Raw genomic sequence first — 25,389 nt, 5'->3', positions numbered from 1 at the left:
TTCAGCTATCGTTATTTAGTTATGAATAAAAACTATGATTAATTTTTTTTTTTTTTTTTTTTTTACAATTTAAGTATCATTCATATATGAATATAACATATAATAAACATAGTACATTCATATTTAAATATTAGACGATGCATTCACTTATGAATATTACATAGTATATTCACTTGTGAATATTAGATGGTATATTCACTAATGAATATTAGATAATATTTTCATATCTGAATATTACATAGTATTACATGGTATATCACATATGAATATTACATAGTATATTCATTAGTGAATATTAGATGATATATTCACTTATGAATATTACACAGTATATTCACATATGAATATTACACAGTATATTCACATATGAATATTACAATGTATTTTCACAAATATATATAATTTTTATATGTTATTCACATATGAATAACATACAGACTTGCATATTTGGTTTTTTGTTTTAATAATTATATACTGAGAAAACATATTCATATATGAATATAACGTGCTAATTTAGTTCATGCATTTCATCAAACAGTTGGAGTGCATACAATTTAACTTTTTTTAAAAATGTTAGAAACATGATATTTTGACTATTTAAATCTACAAAAGAGTAGATTGATAGAGTATTATATGAAATTTTTCAAAAAAAAAAAACGATTTGATATTTTTTTAACCTCAATTTTCAAGTTTTATTTGATAATCGATGTTGAATGAATGATATGAAGTGGATTTTTGTTGATTATCAATGATGTTGATCTAATAACACTGGAGTATAATTAATCATAGATGTTGAAGATCTGATCGTATTCAAGTACAATTGAAGGTTGAATTAAAAGAACCAAAAACGAATTTTTGTTGTTAACTGTTGAATCGTGTTGATTATTGACGAAGATCGATGATTGATTAGCACTGGATGATGTTGATGATGGTTTAATTGAAGAAATCTGGATGATTGTTGAAAGTTGGAGAAGAAATTTGGATGATGAACGATGAATGGGTTTGAACTACAGATACGTATTTGAGATTGAAGGTTGTTCTCATATTTACAAGTTTGCCACCGTGTCTTTTTATGCTTGAATAAAATGAGTGGCTGAGAATGATTCCCCCATTCTCAACCTTTTTTATTTTCTCAATTGAACCCACCTATATATATATATATATATATATATATATATATATATATATATATATATGACGGTTCACTTGAGATTAAAAAAAATAGAGATCTCGATATTCAACCTAAGCCACATATTTCTCATTTGCCACTGTAACGCTCCAACGTACCGGCAGAAAGGTATATTGTATATGATTATGCATGTTTATACATATATGCCTAATCATAAATTATTATACATATATGTCTGTTCATAGACTGAGTAATCATAAATGATTATGACAGTTGGTGGTAGAAGAGGTGTTGGTGAAAGAGTTGGCCGCGGTATATGTGATGGAGTTGACAGTGGTGGGGTCAACTGATTCTAGAGGTGGTGGTAGTAGTAGTGGTGGCGGCGGTGGCGATTATGGTGGTGTAGGAGAAAGGAACAGGTGGCGCTATATAATCTTTGATGTTTATAACAGGCCTGTCACATCGGTACGCCAGAGGGTTAGAGCGGAACCTCTCTCTTTCTCTCTCTCTCTCACTCTCTCCTCTTTCTGTAGTAGTGGTGCTATATAACCATTTATGTATATGTAACGTAGTTGACAGTGGTGGGGTCAACGGAACCTACCTCTCTCTCTCTCTCTCTCTCTCTCTTTCTCTCTCTCTCTCTCTCTCTCTCTCTCTCTCTCTTTGTGTGTGTGTGTGTCTATATATATATATATATATATATATATATATATATATATATATATATATATATATATATATATATATATATATATATATATTTGAATTCCTCCGAAAGGAAGGGTGGTAAGTTGATCATTTACTGGTCGGGTTCTGATCGATCCTATTTTTTCTTTATTTGATGTAAGGTAAGGGTTAATTTTATTGTAGAGTCGTATGCAATGCATAATGCCCATACGGTTGTTCGATTCTATCTTTTTTCTTGTTATTATTTTATCTTTGTTTTATCTTCCTTTTATCATGCGAAATATAGAAACCTTTTATTTTCTTATATCATCAGGGTAATGATCCATCAACTTGCTGGTTCTTTTTCTGAAGTAGAAATGGGAGAATTCATCCTAGAAGTGGGAGAACTTTTGAAACTACGTGAAACCCTGACAAGGGTTTATGTACAAAGAACGGGCAAACCCCTATGGGTTGTCTCCAAAGACATGGAAATAGATGTTTTAATGTCAGCACCACAGGCCCAAGCTTATGGAATTATTGATCTTGTAGCGGTTGAATGACAATAGCATAGCTTGGATTTCGCATCAGTTCGTGATTTGAAATTACCCCTGCCGAGTTTCATATTAATATATTACGACTTTTATTTACTATCCTATTCAATAAAAGGAATTCATAATCATGCGGTTAGGATCGATCTAAACTAGTCCATTATGTATATTATTCAACATGCCAATGATTAAACAACTTATTAGAAATACATGACATCCAATTAGAAATGTCACAAAATCCCCCGCGCTTCAGGGATGCCCTCAGCGTTGAGGAACATGTACTAGGGTGTATGTGCGAATCATTCAGATAATGAACTAGAACAAAGTAAAGAGAGCCATGTTTGAATATCAATGATCAAATAGGATAGAACGGAAAACGAACTACATTTCCTATCTAAAAATAAGAAAATGGTGCATATCCCTTTTATTGTGTATGAAATTTATGGTTTGTATTGGTGTAAATCCACTCACCTCAATTCAAGATGAGAAGCAATTCTCTATTAGTAGCAAATGGTTATCCATTAAGCGGAGGAAATCTTAGTTAATATGAGCCCCTCTTGCAAGAACGGACTAACAGGGTCAGCTACCCAGCCAACCTTCATAACTAAATATCGTTACTGTATAGGTAAAGCTCGTTGTGAAAGACCTATTACTGGATAATTCATAGGTAGAGCCAAAGAATGTGAAGTATACTAGTTAGCAATAACATTCATTAAATGAAGTAAAGGCTCTGGTGTATAGAGAAGACCTCACCGTTTAAGAAGTAACAGTAGAAACGATGGAATCCACTATTTATTTATCATTGCTATTTTATTTATTTATTTTTAATACCTAGTCTAGTACAATTTCGTATTTCGAGGCGAAACGCCTATAAAAAAAGAAAAAAATCGTGGTTGGGAAGGTTATAGTAGCCAAAGCCGTTGGAATTTTTAGTTTATACATTGGAAAAATCCGTTTTGTTATTAATATACTAGGAAAGGGGCAAAAGAATAACTGAAAGAAAGGAAATATATTAGTTATTTGTGAAAGTTTCATTTATTCAATGACCAGAATTAGTCGGGGATATATCGCTCGGAGACGTAGAACAAAAATTCGTTCATTTGCATCAAGCTTTTGGGGGGCTCATTCAAGACTTACTCAAACTATTACTCAACAAAAAATAAGAGCTTTGGTTTCGGCTCATCGGGATAGGGATAAGCAACAAATCAATTTTCGTCGTTTGTGGATCACTCGAATAAATGCAGCAATTCGTGAAAGGGGGTATGCTATAGTTATAGTAGATTAATAAACGGTCTGTACAAGAGACAGTTGCTTGTTAATCGTAAAATACTTGCACAAATAGCTATATCAAATAGGAATTGTCTTTATATGATTTCCAATGAGATCATAAAAGAAGTAGATTGGAAGGAATCCATCGGTTAAACGGAGTTGCCCGGAGAATGAACTCCGGGAAGGTCGAATAAAAATGAATAGAATAGGATAAAGTATGAGAAAGTAGTCAAAATAAATATGAATCAACAAGTTAAATAAAAGAATTTATTCTTCGCAGATTATTATTTGTTTTCTTATGACACGAAAATTCAATCTGGATTCTTGGATTTTTCCAACAAAATATCAATCCCCATTTGAGTTCGGATGGGAATTCGAATTCAAGTGAATAAAGAGTAAACCTATCTTTTTCTGGCTCTAAGACTAGGAGTTCTAGTGGTCGACTCGGTTCTTTCAAATTGTTTCTCATTATTAAGAAAAGGTAACAAAGATAACAAACAAAGATAAAATACGAGCTTGTTTTATAGCAATAGTAATTAATCGTTGGTGTTTCAAGGTCAATCTATTCACTCGTCTAGATAATATTTTTCCTTGTTCACTAATAAATCGACTAATTAAACTCATGTTTTTATAATCAATTCGATCCCCTGATTGGATCGGGGGCAAACGCCTACGAAAAAATCGCTTGGATTGATCCATGGTTTGGTTAGTTTATTTCTTATCCCTAAAATCCTATTTCAGCCGTATCTCTAATTAGAATAAAAAAATAGGATTTGGTTTGTTTATAATTATCTTTAACTATGTTAAATATGTTATATATATAATGTCATTTTTCCCTTTTCCTTGTAAGATAGATAAGGGCGCAGGTGCTCGGTTCGATCTATTTCTTTACCTTCCCGTGAATCATATGTTTGTAACAATATGGACATAATTTTTGCAACTCCAATCGATTAGGCGTATTGTGCCAATTCTTTTGAGTAATATATCTGGAAATGCCCGTTGATGCCTTATTAACATTAACACCGTTTCGAACACAAGCGGTACATTCCAAAAGAACCGGTATTCGCACATCTTTACCCTTGGCCATGAACCTCCTTTGGATTTTTCATTTACTCAACTCTTCCTCTTTCAATCCGAAACGAAAAAGAAGAAAGGAAGGAAAAAACAAAATAGAATTTGTAACTTGTTATACTCTTATGCAAGATTTCACAACAATCAATATAGCAAATAAGACAGAAAGATTTCTAAACTAGATTTCAAATCACAGTACAGTATTTCATATAAGTATCTTATATAATACTCTTTCCCTAGAACCACAGTTTGTATTCTACCTCCATAGAAATTGAATACATAGAAATTTCATATTAATTTAATTCAAACCTGAACCCGAGTCTCATAGCTGTTGAATGCACTTTTATTCTTTCTCTTTCCTCCCTTATTCTAAAATTTTTAAAGGGAAAAAAGAGAAAAGTGAAGGGCTCAATTAATGGTTTGGTCTAGGCTTTCAATTGTAATAGTTCTTTTGAGCATTTTTGGTGTAATAGTAGGTCAAAGTTAGGTTCACGGTTAATGGAGAGTTTACGGTTGTAAACTAGTTTATGGCCGTAAACCCAGTTTCCGGTCCATGTTCAGTTTGCGATCATTGTCTATTATAAATAGGGGTTGTGTAGGTCATTATTGATTGTTGATGCTAGACAGTTCACGACCAAGTGTAAACAAGTTGTACCCGACATTTTCAAGTAATAAACATGTGTAAGCTTGTTCCAATTCTTATTCTACTCATATTCTTGTTTCTGTGATTGTGTGATTGCTTGATCATTGGTAAAGATCCGTTTAAGGACCTTACAATTGGTATCAGAGCAAAGCCAATGTCAAAGCATCTTGCAATCGAGTTTTCGGCTGTATTCCTTTCTGTTCGAGATTGGAATTGGTGTTTTTACTGCTAAAGGGGATCGAATCTACTCCAAAATCGTGTTTTCGTGAACTGCTAGGTGTTTACTGCCAGGAGATTACGACCATAAACCCTGTTTACGGCCGTAAATTCAAGATCATTCTTGGACCGTAAACATTGTTCTTGGACCGTAAACAAAGCATCTTCAATAACCGTAAACTAAGTTGCTGCAAAGACCGTACACTAAGTTTGCGGCTGTAAACTCATTGACTGGAAACTCAAGTCTAAATTTTTTTTAATCTTTGATTTAAAATAATAAAGAAAATGGATTCTCAAAGTCAAACACACCATCATGAGCTGGATTCTGTCATGGGCACTACTACACGCATTCCGAGACTGATGTCTGCAGATGGTTTTCCTTAATGGAAATACCGTATTAACAAGTATATCAAAATGAAAGACTTCAAAGTCTGGCGAAGCATAGTCAAGGATCCTGTCAGAACTACCACCACCGTTGTTGGACAAGTGGTTGTCAAAACAGTTGAAAATTATACAGATGAAGATTTTGAAAAGGTTGAAGAGCAGGAAAGAGCTTTTCCCACTCTAACAATGGTGTTATCTCCTGATATTACTTAAGGTTTCAGAGAGTATAAATCAGCTAAAGCTTTGTGGGAAGCCCTGATCGAGGTGTATGAAGGAAAGCCGCTAGGATATGTTGCTTAAAAGATTTAATATGTTTAACTATATTCTTGGAGAAACCCTGGAGGCACAGCTGCAACGATTCACCACTCTCACTACTAAGATGAAAATTTTTGGAATCTTCTTGACAAAGTCAGAAATAAACAAAAAGCTACTGAATGCTCTTCCTAAGTCATGGGACATGAATGTAGCAATTATTAAGAAGACCAAAGATTTGAATCGTCTCACTCTTGCTTAAACAATGGCGATTATCAAAGCGTGTGATATTGATGATAAACAGTGAGAGATTAACCATGTGAATTCGTACTCGACTGCAAATCTCGAAATCTCCTCCAATAACGCTTTTTCATCAACCATTCCTTCCTCAGGTCAAGCATTTGCTGTGCAACAACCCCAGCTTCAAACCATTATTTTTGCGTCATCCACGCCTTACTTGCAAAGCCAGTTGCATGTCAATCCTCAAGCTGTTTTTTCCTCCAATGTACCAGCTATGGCCTCTTCCTTAAACACAAAGGATTGTGATGACAATATTGCCTTTGCTGTAGGACTAGTGAACTGCTATAATGCTCTTCTTGCTGGAGATCTTCCACCTCAGTTGTCATTCACTGATTTGGATCAGATTCATCCAGAAGATGTGGAAGAAATGGACAGCACATGGCAGATAGCCATGCCTGTGAAGTTTGCCAAGACTGGGGAGAATAAATGGGCTATGGATGTTGATAAAAAGGTTGGGTTCAACAAAGGAAAGCTGCGTTGTTTCAACTGTCATGAGCCAGGACATTTTGCTCGTGAGTGCCCGAAATGGGATAGAAGATTGAACAATGACAGGACAATGGCTGCGGTGGGAAAAAACCTGGGAGGTGCTCAAGTCAATAGTGAGAAGGCTATGGTTGCTCAGTCATTTGACTGGGATGACCAGATTCAGGCCTTGAACATTTCAGAACCTGAAAATGCTCACTTGGCCCAAGTTAAGGATGAAGCTTCCGTGGAGAGTGGTGCAACTAAAAAAAGATGATGGAGCTGCAGTTTGCGCTGATGGTATCTTCTACTTCTGAACCAAAGAAAAATGAGGTAAGTTTGCCTTCTTTTTCTCAAGCTTGTATTGATTACGTTAAAATTCTTCGTGACGAAATAGAATCTTTACGTAGAGAAGTAGAGGACCTTAGATATGAGGGTTACCAACTTAGAAAAGGACAAAAACCTCTAAAGGCCCAATTAGAGACAAAAATAAAGGACTTTAGGAAACTTTAGGAAGACTACAGTAATAAATGTGAAAACTATGACTATATCAAGAGACAGAATGTTGAGTTAATTACTGAGCTTGATACATTAAAAGGCAAATTTGAAACTGCAAATTTTGATTTTAAAAAATATGATGTTCAAGCGAGGTAGTTGCCAACATGATTGACCATTGCCTGCAATTCAAACAAAACCAGAAAAAGGGTTTGGGATACGATAAAGTGCCTCCTCCTTTCAATCACAATTATCAGTATCACCCTGTCTCTGATGAGGAGATTGTCAATGAATCTTTCATTGTTTATGGCAAGCCAACGGGTTTTGTTTTAGGAAGAGTTATTAATGTTGAAAGTACTAACGTTTCTATTTCCCTTGCAAATCAATCCTTAAATCAGTCAAAGCATGAAGTTGAAGGATCTGTTTCTAATAATAAAACTGAGTCTTAACCTGAAGTTTTAGTTTCAAATAACGATTTTACTGTTTCTGATGTTAAAGAAGACAATGTTTTTCATGATACTTTTGCATCTGCTGATACTGAATTAAATTTTTTGAAGTTTTGATGAATTATTTGATAATTCTGATGTTTGTGATGCTTTTAATGATAACACACCAATTCCACAAGTTACACCAACTGATACACACTCACTTATCTCACAACTTGCTTCTTATACATGTTCTTGTGGGAAATGTAAGGATGTAAGGAAAGAAAACAAATCTGAGAAAAGCAATACCAGTTTTAATAATAAACAGATTTGTTTTAATTGTGTTATTGGTGGACATATAGCTAGGAATTGTCCCAATAGGATTTTTGTACAATATATGTCTCCAAGAGGAAAGAATGAATCTAGAGGAAGGTCTTTAACTAGAAAGTCCTCTAGAGCTTGTTCTTGGAATGATGATTGGAAGGATGATCGTAGTAGAAAACATGAAGTTTTTCAAAATACAAAAAGGGTTTTTCATAACAAAGTCACCAACTGTTGGCTAAAACCGAACAAGGCTCCGCCATGATTGGTTTCGTCAAGGAGCAGCTCTAGGTCTTCAACCATTTCTGGTAGAAAACCCAAGTGCTCAATGCAAACTGATAAGAAAACTATTTCAAAATCACTAGTGACTATTAAGAAACCCAACTACCAATGGATACCCAAAATAAATTCCAATCCATTATCAGCATCCTCTAAAAAGGTTGCAAATAATGATAAATCTGAGAAAGTGAAGGGTCAACCCGGGAAAGTGATGACCTAGGTTCCCAAATCTAATTGATCCTGCTCATTTTGCAGGGACAGTTGCGGAGGAATGTCATCAAACCTTGGTTCGTCGACAGCGGCTACTCCCGACATATGACAGAAGACATCTCCCAACTGAACAACATTCAATCTTTTAATGGTGGATATGTTTCCTTTGAGGGTGGAGAAGGTGGCAAGATCACTCAGAGGGGAACCGTTACAAATGGGGTGCTAAGTTTCTAGAATGTCAAATTTGCTCCCGAGTTAAAACATAGTTTGTTGAGTGTGTCTCAGATATGCAACAAAGGTTATTCTACACATTTCACCGACAAGGAGTGTATGATTCTCAAGCCAGGCATTGTCATCCCGGAAGAGTGGATTCTAGTCAAATCTAAGCGGGATGGAAATTCTTACATTATTGATATGAATAGCAAAATTCCGGAACAAATCACTTGCCTCTTTTCAAAAGTCTCTGAACAAAATGCAATGTTGTGGCACCGGAGACTCGGTCATGCAAATGCTAAAAACCTAAATCAACTTGCAAAGAGTGAAATGGTTCGAGGCTTACCCATCAGAGACTTCATAACTTTTGAGAAGTGTGTGCCATGTGCCCAAGGAAAGCACCATAGAAAACTACACCTTCCAAAACAGGTTAACTCAATCAGTCAGGTGCTCCAGTTATTACATATGGATTTATTTTGGTCCACTCAACGTCCTCAGCATCAACAGAAATTCATACTGTCTGGTTGTGATTGATGACTTCTCTCGTTTTACGTGGGTTTTCTTCTTATCCAACAAAGCTGGGGTTGCAGATATGATAAAGAAGTTCATAGTGTTGATTGAGAACCAAACCAACAACCGAGTGAAGGTGCTTCGTATCGACAACGGAAAAGAGTTCAAGAATTCTATTCTAGATTATTTTTGCATAGAAAAAGGGATTATGTGTCAATACAGCTCCGCTCACACACCTCAACAAAATGGTGTTGCTAAAAGGAGAAACAAAACTTTAACAGACGCTTCAAGAACAATGTTGTGTGACTCCAAGTTACCCGTTTTCTTTTGGGCCGAGGTGATTAACACTACTTGCTACATTTAGAATCGTGTGTTGATCAACAAAGCTTAGATGAAGAGACCGTATGAGATTCTATATGGTCACAAGCCATCAGTCAGTCATTTCCGTGTATCTGGCTGCCCTTGCACCCTTCTTCACCTAGAGTCCAACCCAAATTTTAATGCCAAAGCCGATGATTGTTACTTCGTAGGGTATGTTGCACGTACCGCATATAGGGTCTACAATAAGAAGACGAAGAAGATTGTGGAATCCTATGATGTGCGCTAGTTGGAGGAGAATGAAACGGATGCTGGAGTGGTTCCGAATTGGTTATTTGATTACACATCGCTGTTCAAGTCTATAAATGTGTCTTCGGATAGTTCATCTGGGTCTTTCTCTGGTTTGAAAAATGTTTCTGAAGAAGAAGATGAAGAAGTTGTCTACAGACCTCCAACGTAACCTCTTCACTATCTGAGGGGGAGTCATCTGCAACACCGTAGGGGGAGTCATTTGTTCAACTTGATAGTCCAAAGTCTCTAGTTCAGGACGTTACTCCTGATGCTGATGCTACACCTCTTACTGTTGGATTAATGTCTAAATCCATAACTATTTTGGTATGTACTTGACCCGATGGTGCATAGTCCTTTTGGGTTGCCTTCACCAAAGCAACTTGATAGGATGAATTATGGAGAGAAAGGATTAAATATGATTTATTAATATATATTATGAGAATAATATATTAAAGGAGAAATCATATTGTTTAATTAATATTAGTCACGAATTAAGTTTGTGGCTAAAAGAGATTAATTAAACTTAAGGGACTAGAATTGTAATTATAAGATAATTGCAATTGGGCTATGAATTACCTTATGATATAAGGTTGGACGAATTCTATGGGGAAATCCATTAGAAATCGTCCAAGGCTTATTAAAAAGGGTTCATGGGTTGCTTAGGGCCTAAGCATCCAAATTAGGGTTTCCTAGTTTAAAACCCTAATAGCCTACATGTATAAATAGTACCCTTAAGCCTAAAAAACGTAGGGAACTAATTGGTTAGGGTTTTCACACGTTTTTGGGCAACTCCTTGTCTTATCTTCTTCATCCTTTTGCTCTTGGTGTTTGTGAGCCATTAGAGGAGTGACATTTGTGACTCTAAGCTTTCTAAAGTCATTAGGAATTGTGATTGTTATTGCTACATAACAATCAAGGTAACATCTAAACCTATTTCTTATGCTAATATGATTACTTGTATGCTAGAATTAGGGTTTATAGTCTTGGATGAATAGCATGTACAATAGAGAAACCTAGATCCAAGCATTAGAGTTGCATGAGCACATAGGATGTTCTTATAGTTAAAACCCATCAGTGGTATCAGAGCCTTGATTGGTTTCTATTGTATTGATGCCTTGTATGTATGTTCAAGTTGCAAAATTGAGTTTTGAGCTCCCTGCCTGATGAACTCAGCGAGTACCACAGTGTACTTGGCGAGTAGGCCTCAACTCGGCGAGTACAGTGTGGTACTCGGCGAGTTCGAGCGTCAGAATGAGACATGTTCGGGATTTCTTGCTGTTTTGGCTATGGATAATTACCATAAACATGTTTTTGTTATAAAAACCGATTTTATACATATTTATGAGTATATCCTTGATTAAACAATAGATAATTACCAATTAATTAGATAATAACTTCCTTATATGATAAAGTTTGATTATTTGTATTAATTGGGTAACTTGCTTTGCAAGAAATTGAAATTAGGTCAAATATAGATAATGATAAAATAAATTATTTAATTTATATTATTTGTTATTTGATCCTTGTGTTATGAAAAGTTTCAATTTTTCCCTTTTAGGTTTTATAGTTTAAATTTGAACTCAAAAGTTTTATTTTGAAATTTAAATAGTTGAAACCCTAATGTTTTGAAATGTTTCAAAACTTTCCCTCAAGTTTTGGAATTTAAAATTTGATTAAAAGTTTAATTTAGGAATGTTAAATTCTATAAACCTAGTATAGGTTTTGAAAAGTTCAAATCACACCCTTATGGTTTTATTAATTAATTAAAGTGTATAATTAAAAGAAATTTAGTAAATCCATAAAGTTTTGGTGTACAATTTAATTAAAAAGTATAAATTAGAACACCTAGTATTTTAAAAGTGTAAATTACACCCTATACTGTATATAACATTAAAAGTCTAACATTATATATATGTATGAGTAAAAGTCAGTCTTACCGTTAGTAGGCCTCATTCACGAAGCTGATCTATAAGGGGTGTTTAAGGAAATTGCCTTTAAAATGGCGATTGAATGGGTATCCACTCTTACCCACTGCACGCTTGACTAGTGGAGGGTCGTTCGCCGAACGGGTAGGATAGGATAGAAACCTTCCATTATAAGTATAATGAAGTACAAAAGTAACTACATGCTTTTTCAAAATTCCCAATCTTAGTTACTTTAGGCAAAAGTGAATTGATGCAATTCCATGAAATTACACTTTGTGCCCTTGCGAAGACGTTAGTGGAGCGTGTGTGGTTAACCGGCACACTAAATGGTTCTAAGAAAATGTTGCAAAGGGTGACTCAATGTTTGTCATAGTTCGGTGGAGCGTGTGTGGTTTACCGGCACATTGAATAGGTGACTGTAACATGTGAGGGCACCATGTAGATTTGCATGGTTATTCACACCCTGTTTTGTGATCCTCGGTATCCCAGTCACAAACTAGAGGGGCATATCGAGATTTAAACATGCCATTGAAAAGTTCAATGAATCTCATAGGATCTAGGAGTTTTCAATACATTTAAAACTTAATCTATTTTTTTGTTTTTCATGGTGGAAAATTAGTGAATTGTCATTCACTTACCTTCAAATGTTCTGCAATTAGGGTTACGGCATCCCTCTCCTGAGTTGTGGAACATTGTGTTGGGTCCTAGCCTTAATATCTCATTTGGGTGATTTATTAAGGACTCAATCTATCAACTAACTTGAATTTGTTTTCTCCCGTTTTGTAGATGTCAAAGTACGACAACTATGGTCTTCCCAAATTCCGTGGAACAAGCATTCCACGTGAAGATGATATTCCACGATTCGATCGAGGAACAAGAAATCATGCTTCACTTCCTCCTCCTCCTCCCGGTGTTCTCCCTAACCCACAAGATCGAAGAATTGAAAGGTTCAATGTCACTAAAGCCCTATTGGCAATGAAACATGAAGATGGTAAACCCGTGTGTGCCCATGTTCTAGGAATGAAATCACACATCGATAGGTTGATAAATGTTGGTTGTGTCATTCCCTGATGAGTTGGATATAGGCTGGGTTCTACAGTCACTCCTTGAATAATATAATGAGTTCAAAAGAAAGTATTATATGATGGATAATGACGCAAACCTCATTGACCTAACTTACATGCTCATTGCTGCTGAATCAGAAATGATTTGGCAAAGCAATGGAGCATATTTGTTGGGAAAGTCAACCAACCATGCTTCCGAGGACGTTCTAGGAGAACCAACCTGCGTTTGTTGCCAAGAGAAAGGGCGTTGGATACAAGTCTGCCCTAAGAGCCTGAAGAGTCCAGAAGATGGGAGAGTCAAAGAGTATGGCTGTGCTTCAGGTAAAATCCACTATCTAACTCCATTAAGTTCCTATTCATTGATTCTTAATACATGATGTGATAAGATTGCATTTGAATGTTTTGCAGGATCAGTGAAAAAGAGAGGAAGCTTGATGAAAAAGCAAGATGAGTCTAATCACAAAGAAATGGATCTCGATCGCATGGGTTTGAAGATTAGATTTTGAGCTTAGAAAGTTATGATAGAGTTGTTAGGAACATTCAATTACATAGTTTTTCAATTGATTTTGCATTGTAAGGACAAATGTTTTCCACTGCTTTTATGAATAAAATAAATTTTGGTTTGACTCATTTATTTATTTATGTATTTCCTTGCAATGAAATCGTTATGAAAAATTGATGTTTGCATATTTCTGCAACGAATGGATCTGATTCTTAATCGTGTTATTTGTGGAAAGGTCAAGAATTTACCAAATAGGGAAAGTTTCTCATCGCCCAAGTTTCATTTGGATAGAGACTTGGAATCATGCAACAAGTATTGTATGATGAATGAAAAAACTTTCACATTTGGGAAAATTAGACTAATTCGTTGACAAAGTGTTAAGTGAAGGACTAGGAGATCAAGTACACAAGGTTGTTTGTTGATCAAGTCCACCATAAGAGTAACAAAGATATTCGTCATGATTTACTAAGGTTGAGTAAATACGATTACACTTATGAGATTAAGTGTAATTCTTAGTTGATTGAAAAAGGTTTAAATCAATAGTAGAACGAATAAAAGAAATCAAGTAGGCAGAAAGATAAAAATTTCTCTATTCTAAGAAGAAGGGATAGTACCTTTTATTATGTTATATGATAGGTCTTATGATTAAGAACCATATCACAATTGATCCTTTAAGTGAGTCTTAGTGCAATTGTATGTCTAAGAAGAGGAATCAAGAATTGAAGAAATGGTTAAATCAAGAAGTCAATCATACTTCGTTCCAAAACAAGTCTTAAAGTTAAGATTGTGACATTGAGTGACAAGTCTTAAGAAGGTTTATAACACTCATCAAATGTAGAATATGGAAAAAAGTCTTCTTATTCTTGCACATTTGAAATTGGAAAGTTGTGATGTCTTGGATAAGATAAAGATCAACTAGGACCAATTTTATGAAGTGTTTTGTCTTGATAAAAGCTACACTATTTCTTGAATATTTGTTTGTCAAGAAATGTTTTATTGACAAGAGAATCTTATATGTCAAGGAGTCAGTGGGAGTCTTAATGGTCTTGAAAGGTTTCAAGAACAAATCAAGAATAAACCTGATCGATCATCACTAGCACACGACTTGAGGTTTACAACCTATCGTGTTGACATTATCTTGTTTCTATGCCATTCCAATTGAGTTAATTATGCATGTGAGCCCTATGAGTTCTCATTTGAATGCATAAAAGGCAAGGACCTTAATCAATGAAAAGTACATTGATGGGAAAGGGTGAGCTGCTTAACTACTTGGAAGACATGGTGGGCAGCCGTGTTACCATAAGGTAAGAAATCAAGATTGAGAAAGGTCGGTCCATATGAGTTTGAATTTGTCGTAAACTTTCTTTTTGACAAATTCACATGGATAGGAACACATACACCATTAAAATCTAAGTGTCATAAGATTCCCTCCTTCACTGTGAGGAAATGCTTTCACTAAGAAAGATTTTAAGAAGATAGCGATTGTAAAATTGTATTCTCAAATTTGATTATGGTTACGGTATCCCTTTCCATGATCCGAATTGTGAGATTTGAAAATTAGTATGAATTGTTTAAGACGCACATATGAGCTATCTTGGATAAAGGTGTATGAGATCAAGAAGCCTTGATAAAAGATTATCAAAGCATTAAGTATTAGAAATATGAACTTAAGAAATTCAATAGGTATTGTTTTCCTATAAGTTAAGTTGTTTTCTAAATACATGTCAAAGCTAGTGGGAGCATAAGTGTTATGTTTATAATAATCATCATGATAGTGGGAGCATAAATGTTATGATTGTATGATTATTAAGGCAAGTATTGCAAGTTAGCAATATTAATTATAGAAAACAAGAGTTATACTTTGCAAAGTAGTAAGGATGTAAAATTCTTTTTCTATAATTAAGGGAGAGAATATTGTACTTCGTTTCAAAATCTAAAGCTTAGATTAAGAAATTTTAATAAATTTAGTCAAAAGATACATAGTGTGTTCTTAAATTTCGATTATGATTACGGCATCCCTCTTCATAATTCGAATTATAAGAACGTAGCACATAAAATATTATGGCAGAAGATTGATAAAGTATTAAATCTTCATGTAAGACATTATGCATCGTGTCCAATATGCTTCGGGTATAGGATCGATTGCGAATGCTGTAATATTTGACCATTCTAAAATTTTCCAAATGTCTAGCGCATTTAGAGGGAAAAGGGACTAGAATTGGTTTTGACTAAGATAATTAAACAACTATCAAAGGACGATCCAAAGCTCGCTGAGGATTGGTCGCTTGTGAGTAGTTGGAAGTATGATATTGGATGGAGCCTATCGACATTATTATGAATAGATAAGATTCTATTAAGAATGAGTTGTGATATGGTAAGTATGGAAAGGTTTTCATATTGGGAGTTAGATATTGAGAATTTATGTCTAAGATTAGAAACTTTTATGCAAAAGGATGTTCAAAGGAATGTACTTTGAGTGAGAGACATCACATCTATGGAATTGTCTTGTGACAATCTCCGATAGATGACTTTGTAATTTCATTGGCAATAGTCCTTGTGACTTCAGTGCAGTGATATTACAAAAGGATCATTGCATAAAATGTTAGAATCTAGCATATTCTATAAGTGGCAAGAATTTGATATTCTCTCACTTGTAGAAAGGACTGGGAGTTGTGAAAAGAGTATGATTGGTAATGTGTTTATTTGATCTATTTCACAAAGTAAGAACCATAGGAAAACATTATGTGCATGCTAAGAGCATGGGACAAGTGTGGTAATAATTCAAGTAAGAAGTTGATTACCCGAAACGACAAATAATGAGTAATCGATATGGTGATAAATAAAAGGTGTTTTATTTATACTCAAAGGTTTGAGACCATATGGGATTAGTATTATTCTTGTGTTTCACTTTGCATGTTTTCACTTCCCGAATAATTAAGTTGGTTCAGAACAATCAAATTATTCGAACGGACCACAGTCGTTCATATGTTGGAAGTAGGTATGAATGAAGACTATCGTGAATTGGTGTGTGGATTGTCTAAAGTGTGTTAGACATATGCAATTGTTTGCTGCAACGTTCATGAGTGCTTATGAATATGATTTGAGCATTGGATTAAACCTACGCTCACTTGGATCACTTCATGGATTTTATCACGAGTGATTGGTGAGACGATAACATCTTATATTCTTGAAACCGAGATGTGTGAGTTGTATCTTGCGAGTTGGTTGCACATTGATAATATGTAAACGCACCGGTAACTTGGTGTTATAAAACATATTATTGTGTGTGATTTGGTGAGTAAGTGCAAGCGAGCATTGAGTCAAAGTTTATCCATTCCTTTTATCCAAAGTAGGATAAAAATGATATCTGTGGGCCCCTCGATGATTTAGTGATGGCACCTAAGCGCTTGGCCAAGCCGGGACTAAATTGACGTGTTCAATTGTAGTCTGTTGTCAGTCGTCATAAATCTGAATTCGGGAAACAACACATAGACAGAGAGAATGATTTAGATCCATGTCTCAGTTTATAAGATAATATCTAGAATGGAGGAATATATGATCCCTTATCTAAAGGACACGCATATCTGATAAGATCAGAATTGACAGCAACTTTAGAAAGCTACGATTGCAGATCAGGATCTGAAGTCATATGTAGAATAGTTATTAGACTTATCCAAGTGGGAGACTGTTGGATTAGTGTCTAAGTCCATAACTATTTTGGTATGTACTTGACCCGATGGTGCATGGTCCTTTTGGGTTGCCTTCACCAAAGCAACTTGATAGGATGAATTATGGAGAGAAAGGATTAAATATGATTTACTAATATCTATTATGAGAATAATATATTAAAGGAGAAATCATATTGTTTAATTAATATTAGTCAAGAATTAATAAGAATTAAGTTTGTGGCTAAAAGAGATTAATTAAACTTAAGGGACTAGAATTGTAATTATAAGATAATTGCAATTAGGCTATGAATTACCTTATGATATAAGGTTGGACGAATTCTATGGGGAAACCCATTAGAAATCGTCCAAGGCTTATTAAAAAGGGTTCATGGGTTGCTTAGGGCCTAAGCATCCAAATTAGGGTTTCCTAGTTTAAAACCCTAATAGCCTACATGTATAAATAGTACCCTTAAGCCTCAAAAACGTGGGGAACTAATTGGTTAGGGTTTTCACACGTTTTTGGGCAGCTCCTTCTCTTATCTTCTTCATCCTTTTGCTCTTGGTGTTTGTGAGCCATTAGAGGAGTGACATTTGTGACTCTAAGCTTTCTAATGTCATTACAAGGAGGAATTGTGATTGTTATTGCTACATAACAATCAAGGTAACATCTAAACCTATTTCTTATGCTAATATGATTACTTGTATGCTAGAATTAGGGTTTATAGTCTTGGATGAATATCATGTACAATAGAGAAACCTAGATCCAAGCATTAGGGTTGCATGAGCACATAGGATGTTCTTATAGTTAAAACCCATCACTTACTCCTATTAAAAGAGAGTTCATGTCTAGAGATGCTTCCGCTGTCACATAAACGTTTATGGAACTACTCTTTCTTGAAGAAATCCTTAATGAGTTTGTAGCTAAATCATCTAATGTGGAACAATCAGCAAATGACGGAGGTGTCAACATTCACAATCTTCCTGTCTCACTTAATGATATCAGCCAGGAGATACCCTCAAGAATTCAGCACGATCATCCGATCGAAAACATCATTGGTCAGCTGGGTGATGGAGTTAGAACCAGAAGTCGGAATGGAGATGTCAACACATGTATCTATTCTTGCTTTATCTCTCAAATAGAGCCCAAGAATGTTGAAATGGCTTTGAATGAGCCCAGCTGGGTAGATGCCATGCATGAAGAGCTAAATCAATTCGAAAAGCACGAGGTTTGGAAATTGGTTGAGTTACCAAAGGGAAAAAAGTCTCTTGACACACGCTGGGTCTATCGAAACAAGTAGAACGATTCGGGTGTTATAGTACGCAATAAAGCAAGATTGGTGGTTCGTGGGTTTCGACAAGTCGAGGGTCTTGATTATACTGAAGTTTATGCTCTAGTGGCTCGCTTGGAAGCTATTCGTATCTTCCTTGCATATGCTTCTTACATGAACTTCACTGTTTATCAGATGGATTCAAGACAACTTTCTTGTATGGAAAAGTGAAGGAAGAGATCTATGTTAATCAACCCCCTGGGTTCGTTAACTCAAAGTTACCTAACCATGTCTACAAGTTAGACAAGGCGTTGTATGGGTTACATCAAGCTCTTCGAGTGTGGTATGTGTGACATCCCCAAAACCACGGCCAGAAAAGACCGATTTTGTTTATGCTTTATAAAAATCAGAGTACTTCATTTTATAAAAAGGTTGCGGAATTTGTTCCCAGAAAAACATGGTAAATACGTTATTAAAACATTTTCAAGGAAACATATTTATTTCATTTTAAAACGTTTGGGATGTCATCGTTAATACCGAAACATAAGCATAAACAGAACTTACAATGATTTACACTAGTGATCTATATCTCTTTAAATCTCTCAGTGTAATGTCACTTCACTTCGTCACCTGTGATATACATAAACTGAGTGGGTCAGGTTGGGAAACCTGGTGAGTACATAGGGTTTTCAACCCACAATAATATAATTGTTATGTTTAATCATCAAACAATTTACCCCATTACCCATCCCCGTTATCTTCTTTACTCTTAAGGTTTTAACCTAAGAGTCGTCTATCCTGCATTCGTTTATTCCGAAGTCCCTTACTTCCAGGGTTATAGGACTGGCACTAAATCCATAGCTGCGAATGTTCGTTCATAAAGCACTAATTCCATAGCTGCTATAGTCTATTCATCGGGTACTAAATCCATAGCTACCAGTCCTTATCTAATAGGTACTAAGTCCATAGCTACCAATGTTCAACAGGTACTAAATCCTTAGCTACCAGCGTCTAACTAATAGGTACTAAGTCCATAGCTACCAATTCCCAACAGGTACTAAATCCATAGCTACCAACGTCTAAAAGGTACTAAGTCCATAGCTACCGGTGTTCGTCTCATAGGCACTAAGTCTATAGCTGCCAATATATACTCACGTCATCTTCTATCTCTCATCATTCATCTACCCATCTCATACCCAACATATTCGTATATATAAAATACGTATACAGTTTAAATCCTTTAAAACATGTATAAAACGTTCATCCAACATAGACAGCAAGTATTCAGATAATATGCACACATAGCACGTAAAATACTTCATATCTATGTGTAAGATGAAAGTAACTATGCACTCACCTGAGTAGGTGGTGACTCAGTACTCGGACAGCGCTTCGATATTCTCAAAACAATATTCCTTCGATAAAACCTAGTATCGATACCACTAGGGTTTAGTTTAACGATAACCGCGACAAATTAATTAGTCCGAGTATTATTAAGTGTTAATAATACTCGATATAACTCATTTTAATAGCCCAAATAATTATTTTAAGGACCTAATAACATTCCTATAATTATATGAAAGCTATATTAAAAATTGCGTAAGCGTAGCACACTTACAGCGAATTTTATCGAAAACCGGAACTTAATTGGAGCAGCGTTTCGAAACCGAAAAACTCCTTTTTCTCGGGACTCCGGGAGCCTCGGGGCTTCCCTAGGGTGCTAAGGGGTTTTTCTAGGGTTTAGGGGGGTTTAGATGAGCTAGAGAGAGAAACTAATGAGAGAAAGAAGTGGATTTGGAGTGAAAAACTCGGAATGGCTCGCATGCTATTTATAGCCCCAGCAGCCTCGGACTACGCGGCGCGTCCAGCAGCTACGCTGGGCGTAATCTCGGATTGGGTCGCCAGCTCGCACCAGCTGGCTCGCACTTCGGAAGAGGATAAGGACCGAGGGTACGCTGGGCGTACCGAACTCCGACGCGGGGCGTAAAGCGAAGCGAGGCGACGTGGCGAGATCCGAAGGGCGCTCTGTTGATCGACGATGGACGGCTGCGATGAGGCCACATCATCTATCTCGCATCAGATTTCGCAAATTGCATGCTCATCTTTAAAAATTCATAACTTTCGCGTACGACCTCCGTTTTCGACGTTCTTTATATCCACGCGAAGGTGGGAACGTACTCTACAACTTTCGTTTAGACTTCGTCGGCTAATTTTGGCTTGATTTTAAATTTTATATTATTAACGGGCCGAGACACGATTGGTCCGTTAAATCCTCATAACTTCTTCATCTGACATCCGTTTTCGCCCATCTTTTTCTCGTTACGCTACTCTCAACGAGATCTTCGATCCTCGTTTAGGTCGTGTCGGCTAAAAACTGCTCGATCTAATATTCGAATTTCGGGCTGTACACTGCTCGTCCGAAACTTCGAAAAATCATAACTTCTTCATACGAAGTCAGATTTGGGCGTTCTTTTTATCGATGTTCTTAGTTTAACATATTCTACGACTTCCGTTTAGATCGCTAAGGCTAAATCTCGCTCTATCGTAAATTCACTATTTACGCTTCCCGGTGTCGTGCCGGTTTTGCCGTAAAACTTCGACGGGCCATAACTTCTTCGTTATAACTCAGATTTCGGCGTTCCTTATATGTACGGAAACCTTGTGACATACTCTACAACTTGGTTAAGATTATTTATTCTAAATAATCTTTTGTCGAAAAGTCGTTTTCGACCCCTATTGCCTCTAATTTGACTAGCCCGGATCTACGGGCGTTACAATTATCTCCCCCTTAGGATGATTACGTCCCGGAATCATCAACGAAACATGGTCGTATAATGACTCCATGCGTCGTCTCTTCATCCTAGGTAATAATTATAACTTCTACATTCCTTCAAGTCTATCTCTCAGACTTATTGACTATATGTAGTACTTGATCGTGCACCTGCTCTCTACCTCAGGCTAGACTCCAAATTATGATCTTCAAGTCAAAATCTCGATCCTTACTGGATACGAACTTGAGATGACTTCTTTTATTACTACTATGGATCGATGTGTCATATTCTAATGACCTATCATCGTATGTTGCAACACTTAGACTTAGGTCTCTTAGAGTTAAATTCTAAAACAGACTATGCCTTCCTTCATGTTCTAATGTGATATAATCACACTTTAACATTAGGCATTTCTAGCTACCAACTTCTTTAACAACGAGCGCGATATTTCTATTGATCGCTTTGATTTCAATCGTTTGGTTTAAGTCGGACGCTACATCAAACTTGGTTCTCTGAACCACACAACATACTCATCGTAGTCGGACTCGATTCGATATGGCCACTAGGGTCGGAATATCAACAATCTTCCCAGTCATTACTGAAACGATGGTAACAACACACTTGAATAAAATGAAATCAATTACTAGCTTCTTGGTATCCTTGTGACTTTCCCTGATCCAAGTGTGAGTCCTGTGCTTCCGGTAGTATAGGCCTCTACTACCATTCACACCTACTCATACTCGTCCCAAGTATTGTCTCGCAGTTTTCCAAGTCACCATGCAGCAAATCATACAATCATTCAACACATCAGATAACAAAACGAAGCTTTTATATTATTTCTTGAAACGATTACATAGGTGTTCAAGTTCACCCTAGACTATGCCTCTAACAGGCTACATCATATGATTCTATGGCTACTTTATAACTTGATCCTTGGATGGCAAGCCGTCATTCCTGAATCCTCGCATTGTCATTTGCTTCATCCAGGATCATATGGAATGCTCTTGCCTTCGGTTTTGGCGGAATGTTTGGTTTTGCCGCTTCTTTCTTTTTCGGGCAATCCTTAGCAACATGCCCTTCTTCACGGCATTCATAACACACCCTTTTACACTCGTTGGCATAATGTCCGGTCTTCCCACACTTGTAGCAAGTCACTTCTTCGCTACATTTCCCAAAGTGATTCTTCTTGCACTTCTCGCACCATTTCACTTTGTTTCCTCCTCCGCTAGACTCCTTTGAACCATACTTGATCTTCTTATTGGGCCTCATAGATTCCTCAAACTTCCTCTTTTCGCCAACCTCAATCTTGTTGGCAGCTCTTCCCTTAATCATATCTTCCACAGACTTGGCAGCCCAGATAGCTGCCTCCAGAGTAGGTGCCTGACGCATTGGCACCGCGTACTCCCATGGAAGTCCTTTAGCATACTTGTCGACTTTCGTCAGCTCATCTGGAACAAGACGTAAGGCGAACTCCATCTTCTCTGTGAAATTGTCGGTGTATTCATCGATTGACATGCTTCCCTTCTTCAGGGTTAGAAACTGGTTCTCTAGCTCAAGAAGGTTTTGAGCTGAGCAGTACCTACGTTTGAACTGCACCAGAAATTCTGCCCATGTTAGTTGCAGGGGCTCAATGGGGCTCAGAGTTTTCCCCAAGGTATTCCACCAACGTACAGCGCCTCCTCGAAACTGACGCACTGCAAATGTGGTCTGTTGTTTTCCCTCTGCAACCGCACGTCATGAAAGCTAACTCCATCTCCGAGATCCAATCCATGACCCCAATCGGATCCTCCTTTCCAGTGAAAGTTGATGGCTTGCAAGTCAGAAAATCCTTGTACTTGCATCCATTCCTCTCGACTTTGTTATCTTGGTTGTTTTGTCGAACTATTGGCGGGTTGACTTGACCAACAGTTCCACTGTAGTCTCCTTCCTCAGTCTGCCCTTCGTTCAACTCGGGCTGTTCGATCTGAATAGTGGCTTCCTCTCGATTTTGTTGGAGCAAACGTCTACTTTCCTCCATTTGACGATCCAACATCGCCTGGATCATTGCTTGCACTCCGGCCATTGTTATTGGCTCAGCAGCGGCTACTACAACCGATATTTGCTCAATCACTGGGGGTTGGTTTCGGTTCCCATTTGCATTCACGTTTCCGCTACGGGTTCTTGCCATCTTGATCTATACACCGAATAAGGTGAATCTAGGCCTTTACTTAGGATTGACGGTTAAATCATCCTTATCACTCCGAAACGTTTATATGCTAGTTCTAATATCGTAGTCGTACGTTTAGAATCCTAAACACATAAGGTTTCCAGATCCGGTCGGCAACAGACCATAGATCCGAACAACTAACAGCATATCAGGCACAAGTATTTAGCACATAAAAGCATTTTAGGCATAATTCCTAAAATAATCTAGTGCTCACACCTCACAATCATCGCTTAGCATTCTAAGTTTAAGTCTAGAAATAAATCCATATTCCTAGTTCGCTTAAACTAATGCTCTGATACCAACTGTGACATCCCCAAAACCACGGCCATAAAAGACCGATTTTGTTTATGCTTTATAAAAATCAGAGTACTTCATTTTATAAAAAGGTTGCGGAATTTGTTCCCAGAAAAACATGGTAAATACGTTATTAAAACATTTTCGAGGAAACGTATTTATTTCATTTTAAAACGTTTGGGATGTCATCGTTAATACCGAAACATAAGCATAAACAGAACTTACAATGATTTACACTAGTGATCTATATCTCTTTAAATCTCTCAGTGTAATGTCACTTCACTTCGTCACCTGTGATATACATAAACTGAGTGGGTCAGGTTGGGAAACCTGGTGAGTACATAGGGTTTTCAACCCACAATAATATAATTGTTATGTTTAATCATCAAACAATTTACCCCATTACCCATCCCCGTTATCTTCTTTACTCTTAAGGTTTTAACCTAAGAGTCGTCTATCCTGCATTCGTTTATTCCGAAGTCCCTTACTTCCAGGGTTATAGGACTGGCACTAAATCCATAGCTGCCAATGTTCGTTCATAAAGCACTAATTCCATAGCTGCTATAGTCTATTCATCGGGTACTAAATCCATAGCTACCAGTCCTTATCTAATAGGTACTAAGTCCATAGCTACCAATGTTCAACATGTACTAAATCCTTAGCTACCAGCGTCTAACTAATAGGTACTAAGTCCATAGCTACCAATTCCCAACAGGTACTAAATCCATAGCTACCAACGTCTAAAAGGTACTAAGTCCATAGCTACCGGTGTTCGTCTCATAGGCACTAAGTCTATAGCTGCCAATATATACTCACGTCATCTTCTATCTCTCATCATTCATCTACCCATCTCATACCCAACATATTCGTATATATAAAATACGTATACAGTTTAAATCCTTTAAAACATGTATAAAACGTTCATCCAACATAGACAGCAAGTATTCAGATAATATGCACACATAGCACGTAAAATACTTCATATCTATGTGTAAGATGAAAGTAACTATGCACTCACCTGAGTAGGTGGTGACTCAGTACTCGGACAGCGCTTCGATATTCTCAAAACAATATTCCTTCGATAAAACCTAGTATCGATACCACTAGGGTTTAGTTTAACGATAACCGCGACAAATTAATTAGTCCGAGTATTATTAAGTGTTAATAATACTCGATATAACTCATTTTAATAGCCCAAATAATTATTTTAAGGACCTAATAACATTCCTATAATTATATGAAAGCTATATTAAAAATTGCGTAAGCGTAGCACACTTACAGCGAATTTTATCGAAAACCGGAACTTAATTGGAGCAGCGTTTCGAAACCGAAAAACTCCTTTTTCTCGGGACTCCGGGAGCCTCGGGGCTTCCCTAGGGTGCTAAGGGGTTTTTCTAGGGTTTAGGGGGGTTTAGATGAGCTAGAGAGAGAAACTAGTGAGAGAAAGAAGTGGATTTGGAGTGAAAAACTCGGAATGGCTCGCATGCTATTTATAGCCCCAGCAGCCTCGGACTACGCGGCGCGTCCAGCAGCTACGCTGGGCGTAATCTCGGATTGGGTCGCCAGCTCGCACCAGCTGGCTCGCACTTCGGAAGAGGATAAGGACCGAGGGTACGTTGGGCATACCGAACTCCGACGCGGGGCGTAAAGCGAAGCGAGGCGACGTGGCGAGATCCGAAGGGCGCTCTA

The 25,389-nt window shown here is 36.8% G+C and overlaps 1 protein-coding gene across 1 annotated transcript; it reads left to right on the top strand.

Annotated features, from left to right (window-relative positions):
- Window positions 1-1,450: 1,450 nt before the first annotated feature.
- LOC111893885 (ATP-dependent Clp protease proteolytic subunit) lies at window positions 1,451-2,355 on the top strand. Its single transcript, XM_052768895.1, has 2 exons — window positions 1,451-1,548; window positions 2,130-2,355. Exons 1-2 carry the CDS (start codon window positions 1,451-1,453, stop codon window positions 2,353-2,355), a joined length of 324 nt encoding a protein of 107 aa, XP_052624855.1.
- The last annotated feature ends 23,034 nt before the right edge of the window (window positions 2,356-25,389 follow it).

The sequence above is a fragment of the Lactuca sativa genome, chromosome 2 (assembly GCF_002870075.4).
Source record: "Lactuca sativa cultivar Salinas chromosome 2, Lsat_Salinas_v11, whole genome shotgun sequence".
Classification (NCBI taxonomy): Eukaryota; Viridiplantae; Streptophyta; class Magnoliopsida; order Asterales; family Asteraceae; genus Lactuca; species Lactuca sativa.
This window is presented reverse-complemented; position numbering and strand designations above follow the sequence as displayed.